This window comes from Dasypus novemcinctus, chromosome 7 (genome assembly GCF_030445035.2).
Source record: "Dasypus novemcinctus isolate mDasNov1 chromosome 7, mDasNov1.1.hap2, whole genome shotgun sequence".
Classification (NCBI taxonomy): domain Eukaryota; kingdom Metazoa; phylum Chordata; class Mammalia; order Cingulata; family Dasypodidae; genus Dasypus; species Dasypus novemcinctus.
Genome location: NC_080679.1, coordinates 134,017,815 through 134,035,367, shown reverse-complemented (window position 1 = coordinate 134,035,367; position 17,553 = coordinate 134,017,815). Strand labels below are relative to the sequence as shown.

At 37.1% G+C, this 17,553-nt stretch overlaps 1 protein-coding gene across 1 annotated transcript in view; it reads left to right on the top strand.

Annotated features, from left to right (window-relative positions):
- WDR33 (WD repeat domain 33) overlaps positions 1-17,553 on the top strand; it is a 116,635-nt gene that overhangs the window by 78,568 nt on the left and 20,514 nt on the right. The window contains exon 8 of the mRNA XM_058301180.2: positions 16,980-17,106. Within this exon, the coding sequence (XP_058157163.1) occupies positions 16,980-17,106 (127 nt within the window). The remainder of the gene's footprint in view (positions 1-16,979; positions 17,107-17,553) is intronic.

The window sequence follows — 17,553 nt, the reverse complement described above, 5'->3', positions numbered from 1 at the left end:
AGTGAGTAAGTGTTCTAACTCTTTACATGCTCTCCAACCCTTGTAGTTCTCTGTCTTTTTAATATTGGCCATTTTAGTAGGTGTGAAATAATATGTCACTGTAGCTTTGATTTGCATTTCCCTAATTGGTATCGATGTTGAACATTTTTTTATGTGTTTTTTTGCCATTTGTATTTCTTTGGACAAATGTCGATTCAAGCCTTTTGCCCATTTTTTAATTGGGTCGTTTGTCTTTTTATTGTTTTGTTGTAGCATCTCTTACTATATCCTGGGTATTAAACCCTTATTGGATATGTGATTTCAAAAAGGCGTATCATGTGATATGTCTTTTCACCTTTTTGACAAAGTCCTTTGAGGTGCAAAAGTGTTTAATTTTGAGGTCGTCCCATTTATTTATTTTTTTCTTTTGTTGCGCATGCTTTGGGTGAAGGTCGAAGAAACCACCACCTACCACAAGGTCTTTAAAATGTTTCCTAACAATTTCTTCCAGCAGTTTTATGGTCCTGGCTTTTATGTTTAGATCTTTGATCCATTTTGAGTTGATTCTTGTATAGGGAGTGAAATAGGGTTCTTTTTCATTCTTTTGGTTATGGCTATTCAGTTTTCTCAGCGCCATTTGTTGAAGGGACTGCTTTGACACAGTGACATGGACTTGGTAATTTTGTCAAAAACCAGTTGGCCATAGAGGTAAGGGTTTATTTCTGGACTCTGAGTTCTATTCCACTAATTAACATCACTGTCTATATGGCAATACCATGCTGTTTTGACCACTGTAGCTTTGTAATATGTTTCAGTTGTATTGAAAGTCCTTCCACATTGCTCTTTTTTAGATTTCTTTTGGCTGTTAAGATCTACATTTCCTTCCAAGTGAATTTGGTAATTGCCTTTTCAATTTCTGTGAAGTAGGCTTCACAGAAATTTAGATTAGTACTGCATTGAATCTAAAAATCAGTTTGTGAAGGATTGATACCTTCACGATATTTAGTCTTCCAATCCATGAACAAGGAATGTTTTTCCATTTGTTAATGTCATCTTATTTTGTAGTTTTCTGACTGTAGGTCCTGTACATTTTTAGTTAAAATGACTCCTAGATATTTGAGTCTCTTTGTTGCTGTTGTAAATGGAATTTTTTGCCTGATTTCTTCTTCAGATTGTTCAGTACCAGTGCAGAGAAACATTACTGATTTTTGTGTGTTGATCTTGCATCCTGCCACTTTGCTGAACATCTTTATTAGCCTAAGTAGCTTTGTGGAAGACATTTCAGAATTCTGTAAATATAGGACCATGTCATCCATGAACACTGGGAATTTTACTTTCTCTTTTCCTATTTGGATGACTCATTTCAATTTTTTCTTGTCTAATTGCTCCCTCTAGCACAATGTTGAATAACAGTTATGACAGTGGGCATCCTTGTCTTGTTCCTGATCTTAGAGGGAAAGCTTTCAACCTTTCCGCATTGAGTATGATTTTTGGCTGTGAGTTGTTTTTTCATTTTAGGTACCAGGTAGATTGAATCTCGGATTTTGTATGTTGGAAGCTGGCGCTCAAACCACTGAGCCACATTGGCTTCCCTGAATTGTTTTTTTTTTTAGAGGTCCTTGGGGCCAGGGATTGAACTTGGGACCTCGTGTGATGGAGGCTAGCACTCAGTAGCAGAGCCACCTCTGCTTCCCTGAGTTGATTTTTTTGTTTGTTTTGCTCTTTTTTTTTTATGAGACACTGATCTGAACCTGGGACCTGCCACGTGGGAGGTGGGTGCTCAACTGCTTGAGCCACACCACCTCCCTTGTTTTTTGTTTTTTTTCCATGAAGCGCTAGGATTTGAGCCGGATTTCCCATGTGGGAAGCAGGCATTCAATTGCTTGAGCCACATCTTGCAAAGTGTTTTTATCAAGGAAGGATTCTGGGTTTTTTTCAAATGTCTAAAATTGAAAAATCGACATTTTTCTGCATCGATTGAGATGATCATGTTGGTTTATTTTCCTTCCATTTGTTAATGAAGTATATTAAATTAATTGATTTTCTTGTGTTGAACCAGAAATAAATACTGCTTGGTTGTGGCATATAATTCTTTTGACATGCTGTTGGATTCTATTTCCAAGTATTTTGCTGAGAATTTTTACATTTGTGTTCATTAGAGAGACTGGTCTGTAAATTTCTTTACTTGTATTATCTTTATCTGGCTTTGATATTAGGGTGATGTTGGCTTCCTAAAATGTGTTGGGCAACTTTCTTTTCAGTTTTTTGGAAGAGTTTAAACAGAATTAGTCTTAATGAATATTGAAATGCTTGTTAGAATTCACCTGTCAAGTCATCTGGTCCTGCACTTTGCTTTGTTGGGAGAGTTTTGATGACTGCTTCAATCTCTTTTCTTGTGCTTGGTTTGTTGCATTCTGGTATTTCTTGTAGAATCAGTTTAGATCGTACGTCACTAGAAATTTCTCCATTTCATCTAGGTTGTTTAGTTTCTCATAATATCTTCTATGATCCATTTTATTTTTGTGGGATCAGTCATAACATTCCCCCCTTTCATTTCTGATTATATTTATTTGCACCTTCTCTCTTTTTTTCTTTGTTAGTCTAGCTAGGGGTTTGTCAATTTAATTGATCTTCTCAGGGAACCAGCTTTTGGTTTTGTTGATTTTACTGTTTTTGTTGTTCTCAATTTCATTTATTTTTGCACTAATCTTTATTATTTCTTTCCTTTTGCTTGCTTTGGGCATAGTTTGCTGTTCTTTTTCTAGTTTCTCTAGTTGTTCAGTTAGACCTTTGATTTTAGGTCTTTATTATTTTTAAATACAGATGTTTAGTGCTATTAATTTCCTTCTCAGTATTGCCTTCGCTGTATTCCATAAGTTTTAAGTTGTCTTCTCATTTTCATTCGTTTCATTATATTTACTGATTTCATGTACAGTTTCATCTTTGATCCACTGATTGTGTAGGAGTGTGTTGTTTAGCCTCCACACATAGATGGAGTTCCCCCTTTCCCATCTAGTATTTCCAGTTTAATTCCATTATGATCTGAGAAGGTGCTTTGTATAATTTCATTCTTTTTATACTTATGAACCCTGCCTTGTGCCCTGCCTTGTGGCCTCTCCTGGAGAAACATCCATGAGCATTTGAGAAGACTGTATAACCGTGTAACCCACTGATTTGTGATACAACTTTCCTTATATATAATTTAGGTCTAGGTCATTTATCATATTGTTCAAGTTCTCTGTTTCCTTGTTGTTCTTCTGTCTAGTCGTTTTATTTAATAATGTGAGTGGTGTGTTGAAGTGAAGTCTCCAACGATTATTGTAGAGATGTTTATTTCTCCCTTCAGTTTTGCCAGAATTTGCCTCATGTATTTTGGGGCACCCTGGTTAGGTACATAGATATTTATGACTGTTATTTCTTCTTGGTGGGTTGCCCCTTTTTATTAATATATATTGGCCTCGTTTACTCATACCTTTTTTGCATTTAAAGTCTCTTTTGTTCAATATTAGTATAGCTATGTCTGCTCTTTTTGTTACTATTTGTGTAGATTATCCTTTTTCATCCTTTCACTTTAATCTGGCTTTTATCCCAGGTCTAAGGTGAGTCTCTTGTAGGCAGCATACGGATAGCTCATGTGTTTTTTTAATCGATTCTGTTAGCCTGTATCTTTTGATTGGGAAGTTTAATCCATTCACATTCAATTATATTACTATAAGTGCATTATTTACTTGTACATTGTATTCTTAAGTTTTCATATGTCATATCTTATTTTCTTCTGTCTTTTTACTCTTTTGGTTATCCTTTCTGCTATTCTTGCCATCTACACTCTTCTAATCCTGTCTTTTTCTCTCTGATGTAAGGTTCCCTTTAATACTTCTTGCAAAGGTGGATTCTTTTTTTAAGAGCTATCTTAGTTTCTGTTCATTTGTGGATATTTTAAACTCATCTTCAAATTTAAGGACAGTTTTGCCAGAGAAGGAATTATTGGTGGGCAGTCCTTTTCTTTCATTGTCCTATTGTATCATACCACTGTCGTCTCATCTCCATGCTTTCTGATGAGAAGTCATACTAACTCTTACTGGGCATCTCTTGTATGTGATAGTTTGTTTCTCTCTTGGTTTGTTTCCAGATTTTTTCTTTATTTTTGACATATGACATTCTGAGTAGTATGTGTTTTGGATTAGGTTTATTCAGATTTATATTTATGGGGTATGCTGCGCTTCTTTGATATGTATATTCATTTCTTTCATGAGAGTGGGGAAATTTCCTGTCATTTCCTCAAATACTCTTTCTGCCCCTTTTCTCTCCTTCTGGAACATCCCATGTATGTTTTTTGCGTTTTGTGTTATCAGTTAACCTTCCTGAGCCCCTGCTCATTTTTTTCCATTCTTTTCTCTTTCTGTTCTCTCTCTCATATTTCATCTTTTCTGTTTTCTTTATCACTTATTCTTTATTCTATCACTTTGAGTCTGCTTTTGTATGCTTGTAATGTGTTTCTGATTTCACCTGTTGTTTCCTTCATTGCCATAGGCTCTGTTATTTTTCTATTCAGCTTTTCAAAATCTTCTTTGTGCTCACTCAGTGTCTTCTTGATGTCTTTATCTCTTTAGCCATACATATTAATTTGATTTTGGAAATTTGTATGTATCTCATTGATTAATTGTCTTAAATTCAGTGTTTCCTCTGGGACTTTCATATATTCTTTGCTTGGGCCATTTTTTCCATTTTCTTAGTATGGCTTGTAATTTTTTGCTGATGTCTAGGCATCTGATTAGGATCAAGAGTTTACTCTGATGCTTAATTTCTCTCTGTCTTGTAGGGATTTAGTGATGCGAGGCGGTATGTTACTGGCTTTTTTTTTTTTTTTGTAAGATTATTTATTTCTCCCCCTCCGTCCATTGTCTGCTCTCCGTGTCCATTCACTGTGTGTTCTTCTGTGTCTGCTTTTATTCTTATTAGGTGGCTCTGGGAACCGATCCTGGGGCCTCCTGGAGTGGGGGAGAGGCGATTATTCTCTTGCGCCACCTCAGCTCTGTGGTCTACTGCATCTCTTATTATCTCTCCTCTGTGTCTCTTTTTGTTGCGTCACCTTGCTGCAGCAGCTCTTCCCGTGGGCCAGCACTCCTGCATGGGGCAGCGCTCCACGTGGGCCAGCTTGTCTCATGGGCCAACTTGCTTTTACCAGGAGGCCCGGGGTATTAAACCCTGGACCTCCTCTGTGGTAGATGGGAGCCCAGTTGCTTGAGCCACAACCGCTTCCCCCTTTCTTTTATTTTTGGTTAAACCTGTTCTGGGTCTTTATGATTGTCCCTGTTAGTTGCTCAGATCTGATCCATAGGCCCAGTAGTGGATTGCAGACTGCTTCTAAGAGCCTTGGGGAAAGAGGTTGTAAAGCCTGGAAAAAGCCTCTCTCACTCACTTTTAATTTCCTCATGTGTACTTTCTTCTTTGGCCAGCACACGGTGGGTGCTTTTAGGTCGGTGGGTGCTTTTAGGTCGGGTGCTTTTAGGTTGCTTTCTCAGTTCAAAGCCTGTTTAGGGTGTGTTCACTGCAACAGGATGGGATCCTTGTGATAGAGGTTTCTGCTGGAGGCTAAAAGCCTTGTAATTCAAACTTTCTTGGAGTGTGTTCTCCAACCTTTCTGGTAGGGTCCTCCCTTTTCACAGGTAGGAAATAATTTCACCCCCTTCTGGACTCTCAACAACTAGTCTCTTTCTAGGGAGGGTGATTGAGTGGGCCTGACTGGGATCTCTTTAGTCTGTTGCTTGCTTCCAGGGCAAACAGTGGTATGGCCCTACTGGTCCTGGAAGGGCTTGTGGGACAAAGCAGACCAAATTTTTGGACAAAATCTTAATCACCCTTAGGCTGTGATCCTCTGTCCAGTTTCCTGGAGAGGTGCCTTCCGGTGGCCCCTTTTGTCTGTTAACAGCTGGCCTGAGGCTGGGAAATCCAAAATTGCTTGTTCCTGTGGTGGGGGAAGGGCACTGGCAGCTGCAGCTGCAGGGGTTATTCAGTCCTCAAGATTCTTTTCCTGTACCCCTCTCTCCTTTGGGTGGTGTCCAGCCTTCCCCTGGTGTCCTAAACCCTAGAACATTTTTTTCTCAGGCCATTTCTGCCTGTCCTCTAACCATTTTTCCGGGAAGGAAGAGAGTCCATTGTCTCTGTAACCCACCATCTTCCTGGATGTGGGCAATTTTTTAAAAAGTTCTGGTATATACTTACTTTAAGCTAACATTTATAAAAAGACTTTGTCTGGATAGAAAATTCTGGAGACAAAGTTCTGTCCTCCCTTTGGTGCTTTGAAGATTTTGTTCCACTGTCGGGGCCAGTGTGTTGATGATAAGTCTGGTAGTATTTTGTGGAACGTCCCTCAGTTGGGATTTGTCTGAAGTTTTTCTCATGGTTAGACTGGGGTTATAAGGTTCTTGGGAGGAAGGCCACAGGGGTAGATTTCCATTTTTATCACATTCTGTCAGGGTACGTACTATGAACATGACTTGTCGCTGTTGGTCTTGACCTTAATCATATGGTTGAGGTTATGTTTGTCAAGTTTCTGTGAAGTTGTTCTTCACCCTTTCCACCTTGCACCCTTAGGAAGAAAGTCAGGATGCACAGCCCACCCTAAGGGTTGGGGCCTAGGCTCCACTTCCCTGAGGGGACAGTATCTACATGTATTATTTGGAGTTCTTGTGTATGGGAGCTTTGTCTCTATCCACCCAGGTATTTATTTTATTGAGTTATAGCTTTAACATTATGCAGACGAGGTAATAGATCCAGACTTGTTGAGGTTTTCTCGGTTGACTTATTTCTGCATTGAAGAAGAAATGGAAATAGTTATAAGGATCCAGTTGGAGAGTATGTCTCCTTAGATCACTCACAGAAAAAAATCTTAGTAATAACTAGAAATTATAAGATCTGGTAGGGATCATGTGATAGGCACTTGTCTCCAGCAGTTTTTTGGGGTTCAGGTAGCATGCTCATTCTGATGTAGATACATTTTCATAACTTTGTCATCGTTCCCTTTCTTCCAAGAGGGTAGGGAGGAGTAGGTGGGCAAGATTACAAGGAGCCAGATTTTACCCCAGAAATTCACATAACCCCAGGATGGTTCTGGCAAAAGGCATTCAAAGTGCAGCTGCTTCCAGGCACGACTTTGGCCCCCAGGGGAGCCATGAGTTACTTGGCCAGGGACGTTTCTTGCATTCTGGTATCTGAGGTAGCAGCTTTAAAAACTGGGAGGGTGAACTGACTTACCCTGGAGTTACCCTGAAGTATCATTTAAAAGGTTTTGTTTTCCTTCCGCTTCTGTTTTTTCTTCCTTGTTGGGAGTTCAGATTTAGCCTCTCTTCATTCTTGGCCACCGTACATGCTGACTCTAATCATTCCATTGTTAACATAGGATTGGTACTCTTCTTTATGGTAGCCTTGGAATTGCCAGACTCCCATTAGTCTGTTAAATGGTTTTCACCTTTCCCATTTTCTGTCATTTTTTGAGTGATGACATTTTGCTGCTTCTCTTGACCCTTTAAAGGAATATTATATTGTCTGTAGACTGCTACTGAATTCTGAATTTCTGCAGAAATGTTTACAAGAGAACCTGTGAGTATTTAGTATACACTGACCTACTAGTTAGTGCCCCCTTTTCTTCTAAGCAGGTCTGTTGCTGAGAGCTCTCTGCACAGTGTGCAGGACCGTTCTCCCTTCGCAGATGGCGGAGTGCTTTCTAGATGGGTGTTGAATCCAAGCCTTTAGGCAAATGCAGTGTCAGTGAGGTTGAAGGAATGTTTGGTTCTTGCACCCTTCCCTCTAAGCGTCTTTGACGTATGCTCTTCAAAATAGCCTCATACTTGTTTGAAAACTTAAAAGGGAAATTTGCTGATTGGCCCCAAACACATTGCAAAATTGCCTCTTTGTGGTTACCGTACCTGAAGAATCTAGGATGGGTGCACATTCTAATAAACCTTCAGGAGAATGTCTTGGAAAAATGAATAGGTTTCTTGTCAGGCACCTCCTGATTCCCTCCATTTCATAATCCTCAAGATTTTTCTATGTATGACTTTAAACTTAATCTAAAATGGAAATTGTGCTCTCCCTATTTATATCCTCCCGTTTTGGTATAAAAGTTTAATAAGCAGTCTGACATGTAAGTGTCAGCAGACTAAGCCTGTGTGTGTTTTTATTGGACGCAAAAACTGAATTTAGTTAAAACTTCCTAAGAATTTCTTTGATGCCAGAAGTAGGTACATGGCATTACTCTTAGGAGAGTTGTAGGCCTAATTTCAGTTTCTAAGCCATGTCACAGTTTCTTTATGTCAGCCGTTGCCAGTCTTCTATGTAAATAAATATGTAGCTGATAAGAATAAATAAAAACCTTTTATCCATATATGCTAATTAAGTATGTGATTTACGTAGATGATTAGGAAATTTATGATGTGTCTGCCTCCTTATTGCATTTGAGTTTTATGTTTGTACATATATTTTCAAAATTGTTAAGAATCTGAAAAATTCTTCTATGCTTCCACTTAGATCTGTCAGATCTTACATTTTGCCAAGAAATAAGACATTACAGATAGGCCCCTGTGTGTGCTCCCCCACCCTGACATCTCCAGAGGTTTCCACTCTACTGAATTCATTACTAGATAGCATAAGCTAGGATGAAACCAGTTCCCAAATGGGTCTCCTGAGGGACTTGGAAATGGTCTAAATAAAGAAGACCCATGGGCAAATACTCCTTTTCCTAGAATTTGTAATATATATTGGAAGCATGGAAGGCTCTCAGATACCCTCCTGGAAAGAAATTTGCACTTTTTAAAAACTCAGTATTTCCTAACTTATTTGACCACAGAATCCTTTCACTCCGCAATTCTGGGCACTGCCATTGCTTGGAACATACTTTGCAAAAAAAATGCTGTCTTGAATTAAAATCCTTTCTGGAAGTCACTTTCCATTTTTTCACTGTTGTAACTTTCTAGATTTGGATGATAAAGGTATTAATAGTAATCACTCCGAGTTGATGTTGCCTATTGGGTCATGGTTAAAATCACATTTTACAAAAAAGGAAGGTAAAATATTAATAAATTTGCATATTTGCTGACCAGCGCACAAGTTCAAGTTGCTTCAGCTTCTTCTCTTTTTTTTAAATTCCTGACTCCTTCGATCTCCTGAAGGGTCTGGCTATGGACCATGGCTTCACATACCCTCTACCTTAAACTCATGTTAAAATTGATGTTCTTGAGGCCGAAAGTATCCTGAGTTTGTTGTTAATGTTTGACACATTTTCTTCAAGAACAGTTCCTCAACTGTTAATATTGTACAAGTGGTGCTTGAATTCTTTGTTTGCTTTTCTCCTTCCTGTATCATGTAAGTTATGTATAAAAGAGTGAAGTTTTTCTTAAAATTTGTTCATATAGTGGTTTGATCAAGGAAAAATAAAATGGGAAAATGGACACTATTTCTGACTTTCAAATAAAATTCATTATGCATTGGTTTTCAGACTGTTCACCGAACTTTGTGGTCATATGTATTGTCTTAAGGCAGGGCTGTTTGCTTGTGTTAGTTGACAGGTTCCCTAGAATTTGATAATGCTGTGGAGGAAGGGTAAGGTCCTGAGAAAAATATACAAAGTTTACATACAATGTCATGGAAGCCACTGAATCCCCTTCTTCAAGGGAAGAATTTAAAAACTGACCTTCCCCTTCTGTCTAATAGCCTTCACCGCACCACACGTCACATTTCTGAGATAGGAAATAATGAACAAAAAGGCTCCACCGTCTACAAAATCACAGGTTAGGATGTTGGTTAACCAACTCTCTAAAGCCTAAACCATTTGCACTATTAGAATCTTAAGGTTTCTTAAGAGTTTTAAGAAGTTCCTGCATTGCTTTTCTAGAATCTTTCTTTTTTTAAAAGAATACAGCATTTTTTTCATTAGTTAGGAAAATTATCTTTTTGGATTCTGTACCTTTCTATTTCAGGCATAGTTCTATTACTAATATCTGGAAAAAAGTGATTTTTAGTTTTTATTTTTTTGGAGAAAGGTCTCTTAAAAACTGTATTCATTTTTTTCCTTCACCTAATTTCAGTATTTCATAAAATTTTTAATTCTAAATTTCAACTTCCTTGGAAGTTGCTAGACTAGGATTATGAGATTTTACAACTGCCCCCCCCCAACATTCAAACCATGTTTCATCTGGTGAGCACATGTATCAGAGGTTGAGCATCCCTAATAAGGGCCCAATAAATGTTGGTGTTGTGCACATTTATTTTGAATTAATGCATGTGTGAGGAGAGAGAGCATATCAATAAATGTGTGAATGATCAAGTGGATTATAAGAAGTAGTTCTTTGCCTCCTGTGTGGTAAAAGTTTTAGTATACAATGGTTGCTTTTTGCAGATAATTTTTATAAAGTAATGCGTTGGCCATTTTCTGACAAGTCAGGCATAATTCAGTCCTCAGAGCAGTGCCCCCTGTCTCAGAAGTGCCACACCTGTCACTGTCACTCTTCCCTTAGCTAAGAGCTTGAGGGAATGCTTAGCTAGCACCTTTCTTTTTTTCTGGTGAATTTACAGGTAGACTAAGAAAGGATGCAGAATTCATTGCCCTCAAGACTTGACCTTTGAAAATAACCCAAGGTTAGATTAACTTGGAATTTCTTTCAGTGGAGCTAGGTTATAGCTACCATTTTTTTTTATTCCTAACAAGAGCTCGGTCTTCAAAGTCAGCTTGATTACTTCACACATTGTTAAAAGAAGTATTTCTTACTTATTTTTAGATTTCATTCCCAAATTATTTCCTTAGAAATGGAAAGGGGTGTAAAGTTGTCGATATATCTATCTAGTACACCCTTCTCAGTTACAGCTGAGAAAGTGCAAGATGATTTATAAAGGAAACGTTGTATTTTGTGAGGGAAAGAGCACTGGACAGGAAGGATGAAAACCTGCCCCACCTCAGGCTTAAAACCCTTTGAAGGTGGCCTCAGTTTTTTCATCCCTAAAAACTGGGGCTGCATAACTTTGCAAGTTTTCCCTAGCTCTAGTATCAGTTGAAAATAAGTTTTTTGTTTGTTTGTTTCTGTCATTGTGTAACAAAGATAGTGACTAAAAAACAACACCATTATGGAAATTTAAGGCAGACCTTTTGTTAAAATGGCCAGTTATAGTTGAAATCTAGAGTATCTAATTGAACATTTTGAGATGTTGGAAGTGTTCTGTATCTGTGCAGTCCAGTATTGCTAGCCACTAGCCACTTGTGACTACCGAGCATGTGAAATGTGACTCGCATACTTGAGGAACTACAATTTTAACTTAGATTTAAATTGGTTAGTAGCTACTGTATTGGATAGGGCACATTAAATTCTTAAGTCCATGTTCAAAGGGAATTCCACACATAGATTTAAGGCAGTTTTGTTCTTTATGTGACTTGGAACTGGAATCTCTTTAGTTTTAGAATTTGGCAAGTGCACCTCACGTCTCCCTGCTGAAACCTCTCTAAGTCTCTCTTCAGTTTCCAGTGGCAGTCAAGTGTGAGTAAGGTCTTAGGACCTTTTCCAGGGATCCTGGAGTCTGTCCTTGGTAAGCACACACCTCTGCCCAAGTCTCTGAATCTCTGCCCTCCTTCTGTGGATGGGACGGCCTACCGCAGTCTGCCTTTAGCCTCTCGCCAGCTCCTGCACCAGGCTTCAGGGTACCTGGAACAGGTGTGGTGTTGACAAGTTTTATCTTCATTTTGCTTCAGGGGCTGGATTGGCAGTTTAAGCACATGCCACTTACTATTCTCCGTCTCTTTTGGAAAGAAAGTTTTAGTCCTAAAAACTTTAGTCATTACCATGGTGGTTTCAACCATACTAAAATATCCTACCTAGGTCACTGGGCCATAAAAAGTTGCCACCGGAATGCGTTTTCCATTAAACCTAATTGCTTCAACCTTGAGTTTCCCATGCTTAGGGATAAAAAAGAACCTTGAAGGATTTTAACCTGAGATCTGGGCCCATAGAAATAAAACGATCAAAGTTAGCATAGAGGCATTCTTTATGGGTAATGATTGAAACTGGTAAGCTGGGTGCTTGAAACTCAAGTCATTTTTCTGTGAAATAAGAACTTATATAAGTTTTCATTTTTACAAAACTTATAATATCTCTTAAACTCAGTTCATCCACACCAAGTTAAGTGAGCTGTGGATGAAAATATACACCCCCACAAAGGAGCCCCACTGCACATCTCCCTGCAAACACAGGCACTGGTTAGCTCTACTGGTAAATGAAGCCGCTACTTACCAGTTAGTCCCTTGAGCTTTGAATAGTGGAAAACCAAATGCCTTCTTCCCGTATCCGTATGCTTTTTTCGCCCCCTGAAATCATTATCAGCTTATATTTTTCTTTTCTACAAATGGGACCTACCTTAGCACATGTTGATTTTCTGCCTATGTTTTCCTAAAATCAGATTTATTAATGTGTCATATTTCTAAGGTAGCAGTCGCCCTATTAGGTATATAATTCTATGAATTTTGACAAATGCATACACCATAATCAAGGTACAGAACCTTTGACCCTCTTAGAAAATTCTCTCTGCCTCATTTTTGTAACCACCACCACAATAAAGATATAGAACATGTCCACCTCAAAAAAGTTCCCTTTCTCAGCTTCAGTTTTAACAGCTGTATATATTAAACCATCTGTATTTCCTTAATTTTCCTAGATAACTCATTATTGATTCATATATACGATCATTCAAGTCTTGCAGTTCAAGCAAGGTGCAGTGCAGTAAATGCCTGTATATTAATCTTGCTTTTTGCAGGTATAGACAAAGTGTAAATTTCTCACAGAAGAATACTAGATCAAAAAGTATGTGAATTTAAAATTTGGAAAGTTATTGCCTAATGGCTTCCCCAAAATTTGTACTTCTCCTTTGTAACCAGTTGTGGAGGAGAGTGCCGGTTAACTTTCATTCTTACTAATAAGGGAGGATCACTAAACTTGATTTTTGCTAATTTGATAGGGAAAATGGTATCTAGCAAAGTAACTTGCATTACGTGGTATTTTTCTCATTTAAAAAACACACCAAAAAGTTTACACACAAAAAAAATCTAGCCCATGTTTTTTATTGTTAAACCACGATGTAAAAAAAGTGAAAAACAAAAAAACACCATGTAACATTAGAGGAAATGTGAGTAGAAAAAAATTTATCTTTGTTTCCATTATCCCAATATAATTTTCATTTCTAGTTTATCCTTGCCACGTAAATTTTAAAAAATCATTCATGTGCATTTTAATTAATTTTATATGCAATTTGTGTTTTGTTTGCTTTTAGTTCACATTATTTCATGTGTATTTTTCTTTGTTTCCAGAATTTTCATTTAATTGTATCACTTCTGTTTATTGGCTGTGTCATGGTTCACTTCATCACTTCAGTCTAAAATTTGTTTCTAATTTTTCAATGCTATGAACAAGGCTTCAAATACTATCTTACATATAAAAGTGTTTACAATCTTTTAAAAGTTGTTTTCTTAGGATAAATCCTTACCAGTTGTGGGAGGATAGAATTTTATCACTGAAATAGTTTTTGTCACTTTGATGGAAATTCTGTACATTTTTCCTTGAAGGAAGCAGGTATATATTAATACATTTGTTTCTAAGCCAGTTTAATCTGTTTTACCTTTTTTATTTTAAAAAATTATTAAAGTAATATACAATGCATATAAAGATTCCCCACTTTCCAGAGGTAATTCACTTTTAATTCGAAATTTAAAATTTTTAATTGAAATTTTAATAGGTACATTCACATATTTCAAAATTGAAAAGTAAAAAAAACATTGAAAAGCCACACAACTACATACAGTGAAAAGTCTTCTTACCCTCACCTCTTACCCCTCTACCCCTCAGCTACTCAGATCCCCTTGTTGGAGGAAATCAGTCAGCTCAGATTCCCATGTATTCTTTCAGGTGTTTTTTATACATCTTTGAGCAAAGGCATCTATGTGTGTGTGTGCATATGTGCATGTGAGTGTCCCCTTTTAAGCTGCAAATGTTAGTATAGAGCACATGCCTTTGGAACACTTTTTTTAGGTAACTTATTTTTGAAGTTAATTTTTGAAATGTATGTGGTAAAATATATGCATATGTTTAAAAAATAAAATAATACAAAGATTAACAGTGAAGAGCCTCCTTCCTATCCCGGTTCCCTATCTGATAGTATTTATGCCTAAATATCAAATAGGAAGGTACATATTCTGATTATTTTTCTTCCTGTCACTCAAACTGACCTTTCCCTATCTAAGAAGGCGGTACAACACAGTGGTTAAGAGCAGAGTGTGGAGCCAGGCTCCCTGCGTTCAGATCTTTGTTCCACCACCTACAAGTGTGCGAAGGTGGCCAGCGTCTGTGACCTGTCTGTCCCTTGCACTCCTCATATGTAGAAGTTGAGTTGGTATATACACTGCATTTGAAATTGTATCATACATAGGAAGTACTATATAAGTGTTTCCTGCTATTAATATTATTAAGAACAATGACCAATAAAATAATGTTCTAGAATCAAGAATCAATACCACTCAGTTTGATTTATATTATTGTTAGGTATGAACATGGGTAAAATCATTCAGCAGAAAAGAATGGATGGGATTCCTCACTTGTTTGAGTTCTACTTAAATTTTAGGTAATTTCAAAAAACAAAATTAAAGTAGTTAAAATAATTTTGTTCCTTTTTTATTTTTGTTGCATATACTTCTTTAAACAAACATATCTTTAAGTGGCTATACTTTCTTTACATAATGAAAGTATTCTGGAGAAAGTAGTGGTAGAAAAGTCTTCTGAGAATATGGACCTTTTTGGCATGGTGTGTAGTACAGTTTAAAATTGTTTTCTCATGCATTTTTCCATAAACTCAAATTTGGTTAAAATTCATATCTAATAGTTACCAGTTGACAACAGCCTATAAAGTTTTAAAATTCTTTGTCCAAATCTTTTTAAGGTCAGATAGTTAATAAAACAAAAGTTCTTGAGGCAGCCAAAGGGCTGGGGAGATTGAGTTGTAAAGTTCATTTCATTTTTCCATCTTTATTTTTTTCTTTCCTTAATATAAAACAAAACAACAACAAAACCTCTTTTCCCATTCCCCACTCACATTCCTAGTTACAAAATAATATGTTCAGTGTAGAAAATATACAAACAACAAAAAAGGGAAGAAATAAGAATCACCTTAATATCACCAACCAGCTTAGTGGTTTCTCTATGTAGATATTTACACACAATTATGTCACCATCACTGATTTGTTCACCTTTTACAATGATGGTGTGACAAATCTACTTTTTGATGATGGTGTGTGTGTGCATTTAATAAAATTAGCTTCATGAACATTTTAATCACATTATTAAATAATTTATAGGGTCATTTATAATAGTTGCTTGGTGTTCCATTGAGTATATATACCATACTATAATTTATTTTGTAATAAAGTATATGTCCTATTTAAGGACATTTAATCATAAACTACATCAGTTTATTGTTGATAAATCCTTTTGAATTTGAGATCCTTTGTTTCCTTATGATAACTTCTGAGATGGGGGATTTTTGGACCTTAGAATATGCACCTCTTCCATGCCTTTGATACACATTGCCAAGCTATTTTCCAGTTAGTTGGTATCTCCCTTCATGCTTGCCACATGGCATAATGTCTTTGTATAAATTCATGCCTATTTAAGATGCTACTTGTATCCTTTTAGAATTGGTACAACTCACTTCATGCGCCTAGAACCATCTCTTCTTTCTTTCCTACCTTCCTTTTTTCTTTATTCTTCTCTCTTCATAGGAGCTAGATTTCAAATGCTCTTTACCTCATTCTTCACCTGTTTCTTAGTGCATTTGCTATAGAAAAGTATTCTCAAGGTTCTTTTTTTGTATAGCACCCACCCAGTTTTTTAAAAATCATACCTGTTTCTTTCAGTTTTCGCAGTTGTAGTTTTTGGTAGCAGCTAATCTGTTGCACTTATGACTTGGCCTAATTTAGCTCCAACCCAGAAGTTAAGATGACCAGAATCATACAGACCAGGACTAGATCCCAGATCCCAGATCCCAGATCCCAGCTCCTTCTCAGGCTTTGGAATCCAATTGGTTTTTTTTTTTTTTTAATAGATTTTAATTTTTTTAAAGATACATAGATCATACAAAATGTTACATTTAAAAATATAAGAGGATCCCATATACCCCCATTCCTCCCCCTCTTCCCACATCACCAAATTATTTCATCAGTGTGATGTATTCATTGCATTTGATGATGGAATCTAGATTTTAACCTCTCTAGTCCTTGCATTTCTTCACTTGTAAACAGAGAGTGCTAATTAACACTTTTATCAGGATTTTGTGAGACTTGGTGATGTGATCCTTAAAAGTCCTCTATGTATTGCTGCACGTATAGTGACACTTCAGTAAGAGGAGCTTTTTTTTTTTATTATCGTCTCGTTATTGTCACAGCATGGGTGTGAATCGGGTAGATACTGTTTTTCTCCTTCCTCATTTCAAGTAATGCTGGATCAAAGAGATGGAATACTCTTCCTATCTTTGCATCTAGAAAGTATTGGTGTCCAAACCTTAGACTTTGATCCATAAGGATTGCAGTAAAGTAATGATGTGAAAGCAAATGGTAGGAATACTGCCTAACAATTAGGATAATCCTGGAACAATATGAAAAGTTTGAAAAGCTTTATATACAGGGGCTTGAGAGGTACATCTTCCAAAAAGCCTTGACTGATTACTGGCAAGTGGGAGGGACGATGTTTTGATGAAGGAGAAGAGGATTTGTTCACATGGGTGCTGACAGAGAATAAGAGTTCACCACATCCCAAAAGACTTCCAGACACAAAGACCAAAGAGTCTCCTAAAAGGTTTAAGTTTCCTGAAGTAAAATCAAAACATTTAAGAGGTTTTTCTACTTTGGTTTAAATTAAAATAAAGTCCTGCTTTAAACACATATGACTGATTAGGTTTTTATCTTAACTTGTTTCCGACAGGGCATGGTGCTGATGTGAAATGTGTAGACTGGCATCCAACAAAAGGGTTAGTTGTTTCAGGAAGTAAAGATAGTCAACAGCCAATCAAGTTCTGGGATCCCAAGACTGGGCAGAGTCTTGCAACACTGTAAGTGATAGGAACCCCACCTTCGTCCCTCAGCAAAGTGGAACAAAGCAGCCTGTATTCTGTTCTATCATGCATTCCTGAAAAAGTAGTTTAGATCGTGAACTTCTTGGATCTATAGACTTATTAATTATGACATCTCTAAATTTCTAATGAAATAAGGCTTGATTTTCCTTCTGCCATGTGTACCTAAATTTAATGTGGTTCTCGCAGGAGGTGAGGAGGTGGATTCAGAGGAGATAGTTAATACTCTTCTAGCTTACTGTCCTTATCAAGATGCCATTTGGTACTGTTCGACGTTTGTGGCATGTTACTTCCTAGATGCACCCCAGCTTTTTTCATCTCACTACACCTATTTGTAGAGAAGTTTTCCTCCATTTTTTAAGTCAGTTCTCATATTTTGTCTGATGGAACCACATAATAAAAATTTGTCTTTGAACTGTTTGCAAA